The following is a 16,835-nucleotide window of genomic DNA, read 5'->3' as shown; positions in this document are numbered from 1 at the left end:
ACACATCTCCTCATGATGAAACATCTCCTCTCCCATCCCAGTCTGCCTCTGCGGTTCTGGGTGAACGTGATCAAGAACCCCCAGTTTGTGTTTGACATCCATAAGAACAGCATCACAGATGCTTGTCTGTCTGTGGTGGCCCAGACCTTCATGGACTCTTGCTCCACATCAGAACACAAGCTGGGCAAAGACTCGCCCTCTAACAAGCTGCTCTACGCAAAGGATATCCCCAACTACAAGAACTGGGTGGAGAGGTATTTATGACACAGATCTCAACTCCACAGACTGTAAGATTGTCCATCTCATGGTTTATGTCAAGCAGATGTACAGTAGTATTTACTTAGCATGTAAACAGTTGATCAAATTATATCAGAGGTGTTCATGGTGATGGAGAGTTGACCAGACGGTTGTTGACAACTACTTCTCCTTGTAATCCAGACCTTCACATACCTAACTAAAGAGGTGTCCTATCCAGTCCAGGATGTCCTCTCCAGGTATCCTCTCTCTCCAGGTGTCCTCTCCAGTCCTAACCCCTCTTCTCTCCTGCTTCCCTCCTGTCCTGCAGGTACTACTCCGACATCTCCCGTATGCCGGCCATCAGTGACCAGGACATGAGTGCCTACCTGGCTGAACAGTCCCGGCTGCACCTCAGCCAGTTCAACAGCATGAGTGCCCTGCATGAGATCTACTCCTATATCATCAAGTACAAAGATGAGGTCAGTCACCAGTATATTATGAAGATATTAAGCATAGACATCATAATGATAAAGATATATTATTAAAATGAGTTAGATTTGTCAGTCACAATATGAAGAGATCAGAATAGAATCGCCATTGTTTCTGAATGTTGAAGGGGTGATGCAGAAGTCCCAGCTATCAGCCCTCTTGTGTTCCTGATGAATGGAATGTGGGCGTTCTAATTCAATTAATAGATTACTGAGTAGATGTCCATAATTGCATGCAGCTATTTCACCATTAAGGTACATATTATGAAGCTAATTGACAACAGCACTAACACAAGGCGCTTTAGCAGTCCATAATGCAGCCTGCTGCATGACACCCTAACAGCTAGTACACAGCTCTCTGATGGACCCACCGGTACCTCCTCTTCCAGTTCCCACAATACCATAGTAAATACAGCACCTCAGCTGTGCTTTCTATGTATATCCACCTCTTGCAGCTTCTACAGTCATCCGCCTGTTTGATCAAATTTGTCATCTATGCAATGTCATATAGTAGAAATTCAGCGTTCCATGTTCACACCTATCTATGACTAAACAAGTGTATTGTGTTTGTCGGGGAAGAGATCAACTGCCTTTGGTATTGTAAATACCAATAAATTGCCTGCTCATGCCACCACGACAGCATGTTTGATTCAACAGCTGTTTACACAGACTGACAGATGTTCTGATATACTTTCTCTGCTGGTGGTCGACCCTGATGATGTCTTCCTCTCTCTCATTGCTCTCTTCTCCATCCCTCTCTCCTCCCTCCCCAGATCCTGTCTTCGCTGCAGAAGGATGAGCAGTCTCGCAGGCAGAGACTGCGCAGTAAGCTGGAGCAGGTCATCGACACCATGGCCCTGGCCAGCTGAGGAACGGCCCGCCACTGAGGGGCGGAGAGGGTTGCAGCAAGGCCTTCTCTCACTGACGCCAGCCCCTGACCCCCAACACAACGCATTAGGACTGCAAGGACACAAGCAGTACACTGGAGACACACCAGAGTTAGGCCTGGGCTCCGGCCCATCCAAACAACCCTTCATTTATAAACACGTAACGTCTGTCGCCCCGAGAAAGTGTCTTATCATAACGGTCTTCATCACTGGTTTCAGTTTTTCTTCCGTGTTGATCCATCTACCCACAGCTGGGACTGTGAAGCAGCTGGCTAAAGAGGCCAGGAGATATATATATATATATCTCCTGTGGGGGGGGGCTATGGAGAAAGGACTTCATGTATATAGCTCCCCTCTCAATGGAAGCTTCTGACGTGCCAGCGACTTCATCTACTTTCATGGACTTCATTTTGATTTTCAGATCCTTTTTTTTGTTGTTGTGTGATTTAGCTTTAGATTTTGTGTTTTTATCAACTACCTACTCTCTCCAGTGGTGTGTTTTTATCAACTACCTACTCTCTCCAGTGGTGTGTTTTTATCAACTACCTACTCTCTCCAGTGGTGTGTTTTTATCAACTACCCACTCTCTCCAGTGGTGTGTTTTTATCAACTACCCACTCTCTCCAGTGGTGTGTTTTTATCAACTACCTACTCTCTCCAGTGGTGTGTTTTTATCAACTACCCACTCTCTCCAGTGGTGTGTTTTTATCAACTACCTACTCTCTCCAGTGGTGTGTTTTTATCAACTACCTACTCTCTCCAGTGGTGTGTTTTTATCAACTACCTACTCTCTCCAGTGGTGTGTTTTTATCAACTACCTACTCTCTCCAGTGGTGTGTTTTTATCAACTACCCACTCTCTCCAGTGGTGTGTTTTTATCAACTACCTACTCTCTCCAGTGGTGTGTTTTTATCAACTACCCACTCTCTCCAGTGGTGTGTTTTTATCAACTACCCACTCTCTCCAGTGGTGTGTTTTTATCAACTACCTACTCTCTCCAGTGGTGTGTTTTTATCAACTACCCACTCTCTCCAGTGGTGTGTTTTTATCAACTACCCACTCTCTCCAGTGGTGTGTTTTTATCAACTACCTACTCTCTCCAGTGGTGTGTTTTTATCAACTACCTACTCTCTCCAGTGGTGTGTTTTTATCAACTACCTACTCTCTCCAGTGGTGTGTTTTTATCAACTACCTACTCTCTCCAGTGGTGTGTTTTTATCAACTACCTACTCTCTCCAGTGGTGTGTTTTTATCAACTACCCACTCTCTCCAGTGGTGTGTTTTTATCAACTACCTACTCTCTCCAGTGGTGTGTTTTTATCAACTACCCACTCTCTCCAGTGGTGTGTTTTTATCAACTACCTACTCTCTCCAGTGGTGTGTTTTTATCAACTACCTACTCTCTCCAGTGGTGTGTTTTTATCAACTACCTACTCTCTCCAGTGGTGTGTTTTTATCAACTACCTACTCTCTCCAGTGGTGTGTTTTTATCAACTACCCACTCTCTCCAGTGGTGTGTTTTTATCAACTACCTACTCTCTCCAGTGGTGTGTTTTTATCAACTACCCACTCTCTCCAGTGGTGTGTTTTTATCAACTACCCACTCTCTCCAGTGGTGTGTTTTTATCAACTACCTACTCTCTCCAGTGGTGTGTTTTTATCAACTACCCACTCTCTCCAGTGGTGTGTTTTTATCAACTACCCACTCTCTCCAGTGGTGTGTTTTTATCAACTACCTACTCTCTCCAGTGGTGTGTTTTTATCAACTACCTACTCTCTCCAGTGGTGTGCCACTTGTGTTACTGCTGAATTTGCACAATTTACAAAAAAGCTAAATCAAAAGAAGAGGATATATAAATATATATAGATATATAAATACAACTTCATTTTTAAAGAAACAAATGAAAATAGTCAAAGTTTTCCATTTTAATGTACAGAATACTTTGAAAGAAAAGGATTTGTTATTTCAAAGAGTGAACTATGAAAACAAGAGGAAACCTTGTCCTGTGCCATGTTTTATTTCAATGTTGTTTAGTGCAAAGACGTTTTCTTTAGATCAAATGTGCTATGATTAAAATGTTGTCATGCCTCGTGACTGAACAGTAAAAAAAAAAAGTTAAATGACAAAAAAAAATAGAAGAAAATCAACAAATCGTAAAGTTTTGGGGCCTTTCCTGTCTTGGGAGAACATATGTTTTAATAGTCCTGGAAATACCGTAGCTGTTTGGTGTTCCGGTATTTAACACAACCACAGTGCTATTGTGGCTTTTAGAAAGACCAAAGGCTCGGTTTTGTATACCACTCTGGGGAATGAAAACAGCCTTCTGTGTTAGCCACCTGGATGAGCAGCCCTCTTGGTTGCTCCCATGACCATGCACACCTCTGTGCACAGGCTCCAGACCACAGTGAAGTAGATAACTTTAGTTCTGGGACCTCAAGGTTTTTTGGAAGGCAAATATCATGGCTTACAGTACAGTGATGTTGTGGGCTTTGCTGTACAACAGAAGTCAGACACCACAGAAGGATTCATTGGACTTTAGCACCACGCTAAATGTAGCAAAGGTTTAATTCACCCACTACCCTTTTAAAGGCTTCATGAAGTTCCACCTGCTATCTCTCCTCAGGTTCCTCAGATACTGTAGATCACTGTGTTAGAGTTACAGTCTTACAGACTGTCATGGTAGACACTGAGGAAGAGGTTTGCAGACAAAGATGAGAGAAGTTCATAGGTAAAGCTTTGAGCGAGCGAAGGGTAATCCCTCATGATTTGAACCCCACATGAGAGCAAGTACTGTCACTCTAGTGACTTCAACATTCAACAGTTCTATTTTAGTGTAATTAAATAGATGGTTTCTTTGTTATTGTTGATCTGTTGAAGTGGTGAAAGTTGTATGAGTTTGTGTGTTTGTACTCTGCAGCAACCAAACAATGGTTAGTGCTAGCAGAGTAGATCTCCCAGGGTTTCCCTTACGTTCCGTAACAGCATCTGTGACGAGCGTCATCCGACCGGAAAAAGAGGACTTTTAAAGCGCCAAGGAAGGTGCACATTCAGTGTTGTCTTTCCTTTGTTTTTCAGTCTGCTGTGAAGATGGAAAAAAAACAGTGAAAAATATGTTGAAATGCAAACACCTGTGATGTGTGACAAGATGATGAGATGTAGCTCAGTCTTTGTGAGTGTTTTTAACTGGGCGAAGGTTTTTTGTTTCCTCAGAAATCTGATACTTTTGTGAAATGCATCGTCTCCCTTTAACATGTTACACCGATTCCCTTTCGGTCATGTACAAAAACAAGAAGCTTCATTCCTTTCCCTTGTCCTCTGAGATTAGAGATACAGTATGGCTGGCTAGAAGAAAGACACAGATACATTTCTGAGAAACTTCTGAAATATTTAGGTCAGTTCTCCAGTGAGAGCCGTGTGGATCACACAGACTACAGATGTGATATGTAACCTTCCATCCCATCCATCTATCCGAGATCAGGATTCAACCAATGTGGTGGGATTTAATGAAAATGAAAAGTCTCTCCTAAATGTATTTACTTAAAATGTTTTGTTTAATGTGATATTCAAATTCCTCCTAATCAGTTAGGAGTAGGACTTCTTAACACATCCTATATTTGATTAGACATTTACATTTTCTGAAAATATATGGATATTTAGTATTCATGTTTCACCTCAGTGTCCTGCAGGGCTGTTACTCTCATCTTCCTCCTCTCTTGGTCATCCTCCAATACGGACAACCTCTCCTTTCCTTTCCAGCTCAGGCCAGCTCAGGCCTGTCCTAGTGTTGGCAACTCAATGAAGTTCAATACCGCACCCTACAGCCAATCCCTCCCTCCCCACCCGACCAAACACATAGGGCTGGAATCGCTGTATGTACTGTACTTGATATCGGAGAGCAGGGCATACAGACTAGTTTATGAAATTCTTAACTTAAACAGAGTTATATGCTGGTTACTGTTTTTTTCCAAACCAGAGAAGGTAGTGGAGGATCGGCATTGACTTGACCACTTTTCTGTTCATTCACCCTATTTGGGATGGTTTGAGATATTTTTAAACTGCTACTATGTTCTTCTGTTAAGCATCTTTTATTCCCTGATTGAGCACATTTGTTTAGTGGATGGAAAATGTTGCTGTGTGCTGCCTCCCTCCCGCCACACACACTAGGCTTTGATGACTGTGATTGTAAAACAGCTGGTTGCATTTTAAAGTCTCAGGATGGTTCTCCTGCTTTGATGTCGTTTGGCTCTTCTGTTATTTAAGTGAGAGGTTTCTGATGATGATGATGATTAGGATCTTGGGGGGGATTATGGATACGTGTAGTAAACTTACTCTATGGAGTATATCAAAAGTTATATTGTATGTACTGGGGCAGTTGGTCTCATGTTTTCTTTTTATTTTATGTTATTTTATTTTACTATGCTACTTGTTGTGTGAAGATGACAAGAAAGAGGCTTCGCTACAGAACTCCTTTGAAGAAAACCGTACTTATTTTGTCTCGTCTCCCTGCCGTAGTGAGTTGGGTGGAAGATGGAGAGGAAAGCCAGAGGGAGAGATCCAGATGCTGTTTGATGAACACAGAGCTTTCACTTTGCACATAGTGCCTTGTCAGCTCCCCCTCCCCTTCCCACAACCCTCTACGACCCCTCCATTACCCACAATCCACCACCTTACCATGCCCACTCAAAACACTGTCACAGGTTCCCCACTCTGCCGCCACACCAGTGAACAACTTCTATCCTTGTCCTCCTGATTCCCTCTTTTGGTTTGTTTTAATTATGGCGTATTGGAAAGCAGTTCCTTTTTTCAAAGTACATTTAAAAAGGCTTAGGAGCATACATTAAAATATGTAGACACAAATTTAAGAAAAAAATAGAAACTAAAGAGTTTTAATACTTTATGAATTCTGATACCTTTTTAAGAGTTTGAGACTTGAAGCAACTGTGACAGGTTGGCTGTTTCACGCTTGTGTAAATATTCTGCTCTTTCCTATTTTGCAGATTTATTACTTGTAAATAAACACGCATCAAGGAGAGATTAAACATTTTTTGCTAAATCTGTTTTGTCTTGTTTTTTTCTGTCTGAATATTTGTAACTACTAGTACAGCATCCCAGGTTATACAAACAGGCATACACTTAGAAAACGACTGTGACTTTAGTTTATATGCATCTCTAAAGCATTGCATTACGTAGCAGATCTTCTGCCTTTCTCTAGTTGTCCATCAGTGTGAGGATGGAGGGAGATATTTGTTCTTAGCACATGGCCACCCTGCCTAATTCTAATAGTCTCGCTAAAACTCCCATCAATAGAACACCAGAATTACCAAACGATTACAAGACCACTGATTCCGTAAATGACGCTGTCAGAAATAAATGTTCACTTAGCAGTAATGGTGTGAAGTCCTGTGCCATAATACTGTTGAAATGATTAGCTCACCATTTATTTTCTCAATCATTTCCAGTGCTGGTTCATGTACAGTATTGTAGTCATTCTGTTCTCTTTTTGCACACATCTGAATGTATCTTAAGGCCTTTACGAGTCTCTCTGTCTGTCTGTGTCTCACTCACTCTCTCTCTTCTCTCTTCTCTCTCTTTCTGTCCCCCCCCCCCCCCCCCCCCTCAATGAGTAGGTATGTCACTTGACTTTGTTCCAGGTAATGTTAAGTTGAGGCAGAGAATAGTCGAGCTCTAGCCAGCCTCTCAGATCTGAAGCTGCATGTCACTGTTGTCTTTGTTCTCTGTAATGTTATGTTGTAGTAGTGAGGCAGAGAGTGGTTGTGCTCTAGCCTCTCAGCTCTGAAGCTGTCCATTATCAGGCCTGCTGAAAAGTAGTACATTTAAATGCACTGAGCCCTCCCCCAGGGGCCTCAGGATTTGACAAGAACACCATCAATCAAATTAATAGCACATTACAATAACATAAAAAGGAGAGCTTTAGCCCCTACAGAAATACTGACCTGAATTATATAGAAGGCTGTCAGTTTGCACAATGAAATTGATCTGCCTTTATAATTGTAAGTGCCTTTTTCAAGTGTTCTACCTGTGGGGCAATGTCAACTTAATCTTTTGCTGTTCCTCCCTGCATGTAGGACTTCAGACTGGGGGCAGTTTGACACACAGGCACCCCACTCTGGCTCTCCCTGGTCTCTGGTTTCCCCTGGTGATGTTTTCACAGACCTTAGGGGGCTTTGGTCTTCACAGCCTTTCATTTTCATCCTCTCTTTTTCTCTTGCATTTAATTTTGTTCAGGTCACAGCAGGTAGAGCAGGTACAAATGCCAACCCCTCCCACGGCCAAAGGCACTCCATCTAGCTGCTCTTCGACCCTATCTCAGGGAGTCCCATTACCATGTTGTGATTTGTCCTTGCTGAAAAACCCCTCTTCATTTTCTGTCGATCCGCCCTTTCACTTTAATGAACAAACATGGTCGTCCTGAGACCAGAGGATGAATGACAAAGTCACATTGGCTTTAGCAGTGGTGTCGACTCTTGGTGAGGAGATTAAACTGCGATAAGGAGTCTTTTCTCCACTGTCTGCATTGCAGAGAGAGGATGTAGCCTAGTTGACTAGTCTCAGAGGGGGTAGACAGTTAATACTGCCTCACAGAGAAGGCACCGCCACCTCCATATACTGTAGCTCTCTTTATGAGGCCCAGTAAATGAAGATCAGCACGGGAATAAGATGATACCAGTGGATCAGTGCAGAGAGACAGGGCCAAACTAGTGTGGCCCCTCCGTTTTTAAAGCTGAATTAGCGCGGCTAATGCTAAAATGGGCCTCCTTGGGTGAGGTAAATCTCAGTGAAGAAAGAGGCTTTGCACATTTTCTGGTCACCTCTGAAGGCTAAGCTGCTCCTAAGGACTTACTGCAAGCAATCAGTAATTACCAGCTTCCTACAAAGAAAAGAACTCAGCAGAGTGCAAAACTGAGACTTCAGAATTGAGGGCTGGTTTCCTTATTAGAAAAGGTTCCCCTGCAGACTCTCTCTTCACCTTTGTTCTACTCTGCCCAACAGGTTATTCTCTCACCTTCTCCTTTTGTCTTAACGGTCTCTCTCTGTCTTTGACACTCCGCAGGATGGACAGACGCTGCTGAAGCTGACAGAGGAGAACAAAACTGAGCAGACGGAAGCAGTCATCTTAGCGTCTGCTCCCTCCGTCTCCCCATGCCCCTTGTCTCTCTGCAGGAAGCAGAAGCCGTCAGATGCAGTCAGGGTTTTAAGACCTAGTGGCCGCCGGCCGGACGGACAGAGATGATTTTGCTACCTCAGACAAGGTCAGGCCCCGGCGGAGCTGTAAGTGTCGATCCGATTAGTAGCCTCGCAGCTCACCTCTCGCCAGGAGGAAAGGACAGGTGAAGTGTAGGAGATTGAAGAGAGGTAATAAGGGAACTTCAGAAAAACTTCAATGTTACCTGAAGTGTTCAGAACATCCACGTTTTTTGGTTTGTTTTTAAGCGATTAAACACAAGTTAAACTAAAGCACATTACTGTATGCAGATGAAAAAACGATCTCTCCTTTGAAATAACTGAATTATCTGGGAACATAGGGGTGGTTGGTCTGTTGTGTCTTGAGCAGAGGGGTATCCTACGAAATATGTTTGAGGAGTTAGTGAGGTATCTTTGGTTAACTCTGAGTTCAACTCGGGATAACTAGTCATACGAAAGTTGCTCACCTTTTAGCCAGGTCCATTTTTATGGCATTGAATCTTTCAGAAGTAACCTGCTCCACGGCAGGCTAATTCAGGGCTAACTCTATTTATCCTGAATGAAGTGTCTGAGCCACGAGTTGAGGACCAATGAAATCAGATTCCCTCCCTCTGTGTCATCATCCCCTTCATTTGTGGAAGATGACTTACTAAATATTTTAGTTATAAAATATTTTTTTGCGTGCAGAAAATGTGTAATGTTAAAATGGCGATCACATGATACATTTAGTAATAACAGAATGCATTTTAAACTTCATGCACAGTAACACTTTTGTTGAACCAGAACCTGGCCATACAGGAGGCCTCGTTATGGCTAATCTCCTCTAAGACCAGGAAGCAGCCATTTAACTTGCTGTTCACCAGCTATTCAAGCTTAATAATGTCAAAATACATTCTTTACTCACAAAATACGGAGTTTCAATGAACAACTATCGTCATTTACTGCCATCACAGCCGGTATGTACTTCCAGAAGAGGTCTAAATAAAAAGTTATATTCAACCGAAAAACTGCCTCCTCGGCGATTTGCAATGTCAACGTCTCCTGTAAGGCCAGATTCTGGTTCACACTTTTGTATGACTTAATACAATTATCGATAGGAGTGGGGAAAAAAGGCGCTTGTGGTTGTGCATGGATAAGCTCACCAAAGCATACCAAACTCTGCATTAAGGATAAGTAATGAAGACGGCACTTCTAAATGTCTATTTCACACCATAGCCTGCTGAATTTGCACAATAATTATTTCATTTTGATTTCTGTACAATGTCAAATGTGGCACTGACTCGCCCATGGATTAATGTTTCGGCATTGTCTCAATGAAGAGTTCCGCGGTCAACTAGCCATGTGCGACATGCACACGCAGTTACAAGCCTGCCAGAGTTAGCGGCAGGTAGACAAGCAATATCCACCGTTGTAGTACAGATGAAGCCTGAGCTGGAATGTGAAGCTAACTGAAGCTGGTTATCTTTAGAAAACCCTGAGTAGATCTAGCTTGTTTCGTAGGATAGCCCTCAAGATCCGAGTGTTTTCTGGCAGTGAATGCCAGAGGGTTCATAGCGACAGAGAGACAATACAGCAGAGGATTAGTTAAAGGCCCGGTGTTTCAAAGGGAAAAGGTTGAATTATTCATCCAGCATCCCCATCCGTTGATAATGTTTTACACATAAAGTCCATTAAGCTACAATATTGAAACAACGACACAATGCCATATCAATGTCAACTAAAATGACATGTACAGTCAAGTTTCTTTTACTGGTAAGTTTTGTTGTTGATATGTAACCTTGTGTCAATGTCTAACCTTGCTTTGCTTAGTTATTATCATGAGAGGTTTTTCAAATAAATGACAAAGTTCTAAATTGCCAGAGGTTGAAATGACATAGAAAGGGAGAAAAGTATGTTAGCAGTCTTCAATTTCTCAGCGGAGGAATTAGCATGAGGTTTCTTTATAGTGTCCAGAGATAAGCTAGGCAGTGCATTCTGGTCCTTCTAAAGCAAGGCTCCATCTTTCAAGGAACACTGGGCAGATAGAGATAGGGAATGCATGTGTATGTGTGTGTGTGTGTGTGTGTGTGTGTGTGTGTTTCTGGTGCATGTGTGTGTGTGTCCGTGCCATGTGTGTGAATATGTTGGCCAAAACGGGGTCTGTATAAACCACAAACCAAATTCTACAAAAGGTTTTAGCAATGTGAAGGCTTGATGGCAAAGAGAAGCGATCTAGGGAGCAGCAGGACTATTTTTACCACAGCAGGGGTCCAATGTCAACCGGTGCTGATTGAAGTAATGCCAATTTCAATTATTCAACCCCAACACGTGTCAGCCTTGAAGTACATCCTCTCAAGGTCAAAACATACTCTGTTTGAATCTGCAGCTCGACACCCTTCCTTCCAACTCACAGAGGGGGAGAAAGAAAGCAACTCTGAAATCGTTGCCGTTTTGTCGATTCTGCAGACTTATCAGATTTTTGACAGGTCTACAGTATGTATAGCAATGAGACAGAAACAACCCTGTTTACTAAAACAACTATAAGGAAAGCTAGTTGTGATAGGAGCGTCAAGACAGGTGAATGTGAGGGTAGTCGATGGAGATGCTCAGGTTCTGAGCACTGTCTGTGCTTTTTCTGCAGCGCCCGCTCTAGCAAACTGACACTGCAACCAACCTCCATGCATTTTTCATGAACTCTGTTGCTTTACAAGTCTCTCTCCTCTCTCTCTCCTTATCTCGCTCTCATTTCTCTACCCCTCATCTACCTATACACACACATATTCACACTTTCTTTTACTCTCATCTAAGCCATCTCACAGACCCTCAAAAACCATCAGTCTCAACCATTCACTCTCTAATATAGAATGGCATTTACTTTTAAAGAAGTGGGAAGGTGGAAGAGAGAGTGAAGGAGTGGAAAGTAGGGAGAAAATGAAGGAGAATGTGCATCACTTTTCATGTACACTACCACAATTGGTCATCGTTGCGCTTAGAATAGGGAGAAAGCAATCAGTTAAATTATTGCTATTTACGTTGTTGGGTTGTTAATATGCTTGAAACAAGCTGCGACGTAATTATGTCTTCATGTGAATGACGTAATATTCTGTCGTTTTTACTGGGTCTCTCAATGCACCACTGCACTCATACAGATGTACTATCTTAATTTGATCACTTTGTTGTCGCACAGAATTTTGCTGTGCTGCAGGAAATGCAAACTTGTAGTAAAACAATTAATAGAAAAAAGCTTATTTCATCATTTCCACTTAAAAATGTCAGACTTGATTTTCCCTAACGAAAAATGTATCAACCCCTACAAAAATGTCCATTCTGTCACGTTCTGACCTTAGTTCCTTTGTTTTGTCTTTGTTTTAGTATGGTCAGGGCGTGAGTTGGGTGGGCAGTCTGTGTGTTTTTCTATGTTGGGGTTTTGAGTTCGGCCTAGTGTGGTTCTCAATCAGAGGCAGCTGTCAATCGTTGTCCTTGATTGAGAATCATACTTAGGTAGCCTGGGTTTCACTTTTGAGTTGTGGGTGTTTGTTTCCGTGTGAGTGTTTGTTGCCACACGGTACTGTTTCGGTTTCGTTCATTTCATGTTTATCGTTTTGTAGTGTTCAGTTTATGTCTTTAAATAAACATTATGGACACTTACCACGCTGCGCATTGTTCCTCCGATCCTTCTCGCTACTCCTCCTCCGAAGAGGAGGAGGAATGCCGTTACACATTCATTATAAATCACATGTCCTGTTGTGTTGCTGCAGGATTATTTTCCTGCAGTGAGAAACTGGTCAAATTAAGATAGAACATCTGTATAACCACTGGTTAGTGTTTTCCCTTAAAGACGGAATGCACTGATTCCACATGTGCTTCTCTGTTGCTCATTAAGAAAAACAAAATTTCCATCTTGGGGGTGTGGTTCGATGTGTCAGTTACTACTGATGTTTGTCCCCCATGAGACACCATAGGAACAAAGCCAGTATAACTTCCTCAAAATAGTCAGAATGAACCTAAGATGACTCAAGAAATTTGTAATAAATGTTGAGGTTTTAGGCGCACAATTTTACATCTAGCTAAGGTGTTTGGTGCAGTATTTCTCAAGTAAAAAAATGCATGAAGTGTTGTCTTATGTAAACAAAGCTGCTGGGTAGGTCAAATCAAACCAAATGTATTTATATAGCCCTTCTTACATCAGCTGAAATCTCAAAGTGCTGTACAGAAACTCAGCCTAAAACCCCAAACATCAAGAAATGCAGGTGTAGAAGGACGGTGGCTAGGAAAAACTCCCTAGAAAAGGCCAAAACCTAGGAAGAGACCTGGCTGTGCCGGGTGGAGATTATAACAGAACATGGCCAAGATGTTCAAATGTTCATAAATGACCAGCATGGTCAAATAATATTAATCACAGTAGTTGTCGAGGGTGCAACAGGTCAGCACCTCAGGAGTAAATGTCAGTTGGCTTTTCATAGCTGATCATTGAGAGTATCTCTACCGCTCCTGCTCTCTCTAGAAAGTTGAAAATGGCAGGTCTGGGACAGGTAGAACATCCTGTGAACAGGTCAGGGTTCCATAGCCGCAGGCAGAACTGTTGAAACTGGAGCAGCAGCACGGCCAGGTGGACTGGGGACAGCAAGGAGTCATCATGCCAGGTAGTCCTGAGGCATGGTCCTAGGGCTCTGGTCCTCCGAGAGAGCGAAAGAGAGAGAGAGAATTAGAGAGAGCATACTTAAATTCACATAGGGCACCGGATAAGACAGGAGAAATACTCCAGACATAACAGACTGACCCTAGCCCCCCGACACATAAACTACTGCAACATAAATAGTTGAGGCTGAGACAGGAGGGGTCAGGAGACACTGTGGCCCCATCCGATGATACCCCCAGACAGGGCCAAACAGGCAGGATTTAACCCCACCCACTTTGCCAAAGCACAGCCCCCACACCACTAGAGGGATATATCTTCAACCACCAACTGGTCTGTCTCACAGTCTGTGAGGAGTTATTATTAGGAGTTATTTCATTTTAGGGAAGGAATTGTATTACTTCAAAAGAAGCTGAATTCCTTCACAGTGGCTCTGCTACAGGTGCTGTGGGATGCTGTTGATATGTTGCAGTAGAAGTCTACAGACAGACTGTTGTTTTGTTTTGCGTCTACCGGTATCTCCATTCCAGGGGGCCAGTCCCTCATCGACCAATGGCCTCCACTACCACATCATTCAGGTCATGTCTTCTCTGTTACTGCATCTGATCTCAGGTCACCCACAGCTGGTGCCATTAGTCACGTTTCATTTCTCCCTGCTTGCCTTCCTCTGTGGGGTCAGTGACTGCTGGTGGTGTTACACACCATCCATTCCCCCCACCTGACTCGTATCTCCTTTCAGTCTGGTTGTGTTCCTCACCTCTCATTTCCCCCTGCCCGTGCAGCACTGATCCCAGTGCAGGTCACTGCCTGGCTGCATGCTGCTTGTATTAATATTCCATTCTGCCTTTTTGTTTTGGTCTTCTCTACCACCCAGTTCCCTGGTAAGTAGTGGCTAGCTGGAGGTACAGTGCCTTGCGAAAGTATTCGACCCCCTTGAACTTTGCGAACTTTTGCCACATTTCAGGCTTCAAACATAAAGATATAAAACTGTATTTTTTTGTGAAGAATCAACAACAAGTGGGACACAATCGTGAAGTGGAACGACATTTATTGGATATTTCAAACTTTTTAACAAATCAAAAACTGAAAAATTGGGCGTGCAAAATTATTCAGCCCCTTTACTTTCAGTGCAGCAAACTCTCTCCAGAAGTTCAGTGAGGATCTCTGAATGATCCAATGTTGACCTAAATGACTAATGATGATAAATACAATCCACCTGTGTGTAATCAAGTCTCCGTATAAATGCACCTGCACTGTGATAGTCTCAGAGGTCCATCAAAAGCGCAGAGAGCATCATGAAGAACAAGGAACACACCAGGCAGGTCCGAGATACTGTTGTGAAGAAGTTTAAAGCCGGATTTGGATACAAAAAGATTTCCCAAGCTTTAAACATCCCAAGGAGCACTGTGCAAGTGATAATATTGAAATGGAAGGAGTATCAGACAACTGCAAATCTACCAAGACCTGGCCGTCCCTCTAAACTTTCAGCTCATACAAGGAGAAGACTGATCAGAGATGCAGCCAAGAGGCCCATGATCACTCTGGATGAACTGCAGAGATCTACAGCTGAGGTGGGAGACTCTGTCCATAGGACAACAATCAGTCGTATATTGCACAAATCTGGCCTTTATGGAAGAGTGGCAAGAAGAAAGCCATTTCTTAAAGATATCCATAAAAAGTGTCGTTTAAAGTTTGCCACAAGCCACCTGGGAGACACACCAAACATGTGGAAGAAGGTGCTATGGTCAGATGAAACCAAAATTGAACTTTTTGGCAACAATGCAAAACGTTATGTTTGGCGTAAAAGCAACACAGCTCATCACCCTGAACACACCATCCCCACTGTCAAACATGGTGGTGGCAGCATCATGGTTTGGGCCTGCTTTTCTTCAGCAGGGACAGGGAAGATGGTTAAAATTGATGGGAAGATGGATGGAGCCAAATACAGGACCATTCTGGAAGAAAACCTGATGGAGTCTGCAAAAGACCTGAGACTGGGACGGAGATTTGTCTTCCAACAAGACAATGATCCAAAACATAAAGCAAAATCTACAATGGAATGGTTCAAAAATAAACACATCCAGGTGTTAGAATGGCCAAGTCAAAGTCCAGACCTGAATCCAATCGAGAATCTGTGGAAAGAACTGAAAACTGCTGTTCACAAATGCTCTCCATCCAACCTCACTGAGCTCGAGCTGTTTTGCAAGGAGGAATGGGAAAAAATGTCAGTCTCTCGATGTGCAAAACTGATAGAGACATACCCCAAGCGACTTACAGCTGTAATCGCAGCAAAAGGTGGCGCTACAAAGTATTAACTTAAGGGGGCTGAATAATTTTGCACGCCCAATTTTTCAGTTTTTGATTTGTTAAAAAAGTTTTAAATATCCAATAAATGTCGTTCCACTTCATGATTGTGTCCCACTTGTTGTTGATTCTCACAAAAAAATACAGTTTTAATCTTTATGTTTGAAGCCTGAAATGTGGCAAAAGGTCGCAAAGTTCAAGGGGGCTGAATACTTTCGCAAGGCACTGTATTACATTTGACATGTCCTCATTTTAGTCATGTAGCAAACACACTTATCCAGGGCGACTTACAGTTAGTGCATTCATCTAAAGATAGCTAGGTGAGACAACCACATATCACAGTTGTAGTAAGTACATTTTTCCTCAATAAAGAAGTTGTCAGCAAAGTCAGGACTAGTAGGAAAAGACACTTGCAGGTTCAGACGTTTTTGGGAAGATGGGCATTAGAAGGAAGCTCGTTCCACTCGTTCCACCAGTGTGCAAATTACGTGGGGGGCAGGGGGGGGGCTCCCGAAAATGCAACAAAAGACTGACTTTGGGGGTGTACTGATACAGTGGTAAATATGAAAATAAAAGCTTATTGTAAATTAAACAAACACCCCCACCTCTCTGTCATGGTTTAAACCAGTGATAGTTGGTTTAGGTTCTTTCAATTGCATTCATCTCTCTACTCTGCCTGCCTTCTCTCTCTGTCTGTCTGCTTCTCTCTCTGTCTGTCTGCCTGCTTCTCTACTCTGCCTGTCTGCTTCTCTCTGTGTCTGTCTTGAGCTTCCACAAGCAAACTTGCAACATTATATCAACTTGGTTCAAGCCGCTAGCAAACTTGCAACATTGTATCATCTGGGCCTTCAGTTCTCTGCAGTAATGAGCTCAGGACAGACAGCTGTATTTGCGCTCCGAATATGAGACCTTTTCAGGTGTCCCGACTTTTCTTTTTTCAAAAAAGTTCATTTTGACAGCAAGAAGCATCAATTAATTGGGCAATTAGCTCAAAAAAAATATGTAGGCCTAATGACAATGTCATTACACATTCATCCAATGGCTGAAGCACAATGCACTGTTTGGAGTTGACCAACGTGCCCAGGTAGCCTACTTTCTGA

The 16,835-nt window shown here is 42.8% G+C and overlaps 1 protein-coding gene across 2 annotated transcripts in view; it reads left to right on the top strand.

The window, feature by feature from the left end:
* plxna1a (plexin A1a) overlaps nucleotides 1-6,666 on the top strand; it is a 266,753-nt gene extending 260,087 nt beyond the window's left edge. For both annotated transcript variants that reach the window (XM_036988339.2, XM_036988338.2), the window contains exons 30-32: nucleotides 42-254; nucleotides 566-716; nucleotides 1,499-6,666. In XM_036988339.2, coding sequence (XP_036844234.1) covers nucleotides 42-254; nucleotides 566-716; nucleotides 1,499-1,594 — 460 coding nt within the window. In that variant the 3' untranslated portion in view covers nucleotides 1,595-6,666. The remainder of the gene's footprint in view (nucleotides 1-41; nucleotides 255-565; nucleotides 717-1,498) is intronic.
* Nucleotides 6,667-16,835: the final 10,169 nt, after the last annotated feature.

This window comes from Oncorhynchus mykiss, chromosome 9 (assembly GCF_057628025.1).
Source record: "Oncorhynchus mykiss isolate SJ-2025 chromosome 9, ASM5762802v1, whole genome shotgun sequence".
NCBI lineage: Eukaryota > Metazoa > Chordata > Actinopteri > Salmoniformes > Salmonidae > Oncorhynchus > Oncorhynchus mykiss.
This window is presented reverse-complemented; position numbering and strand designations above follow the sequence as displayed.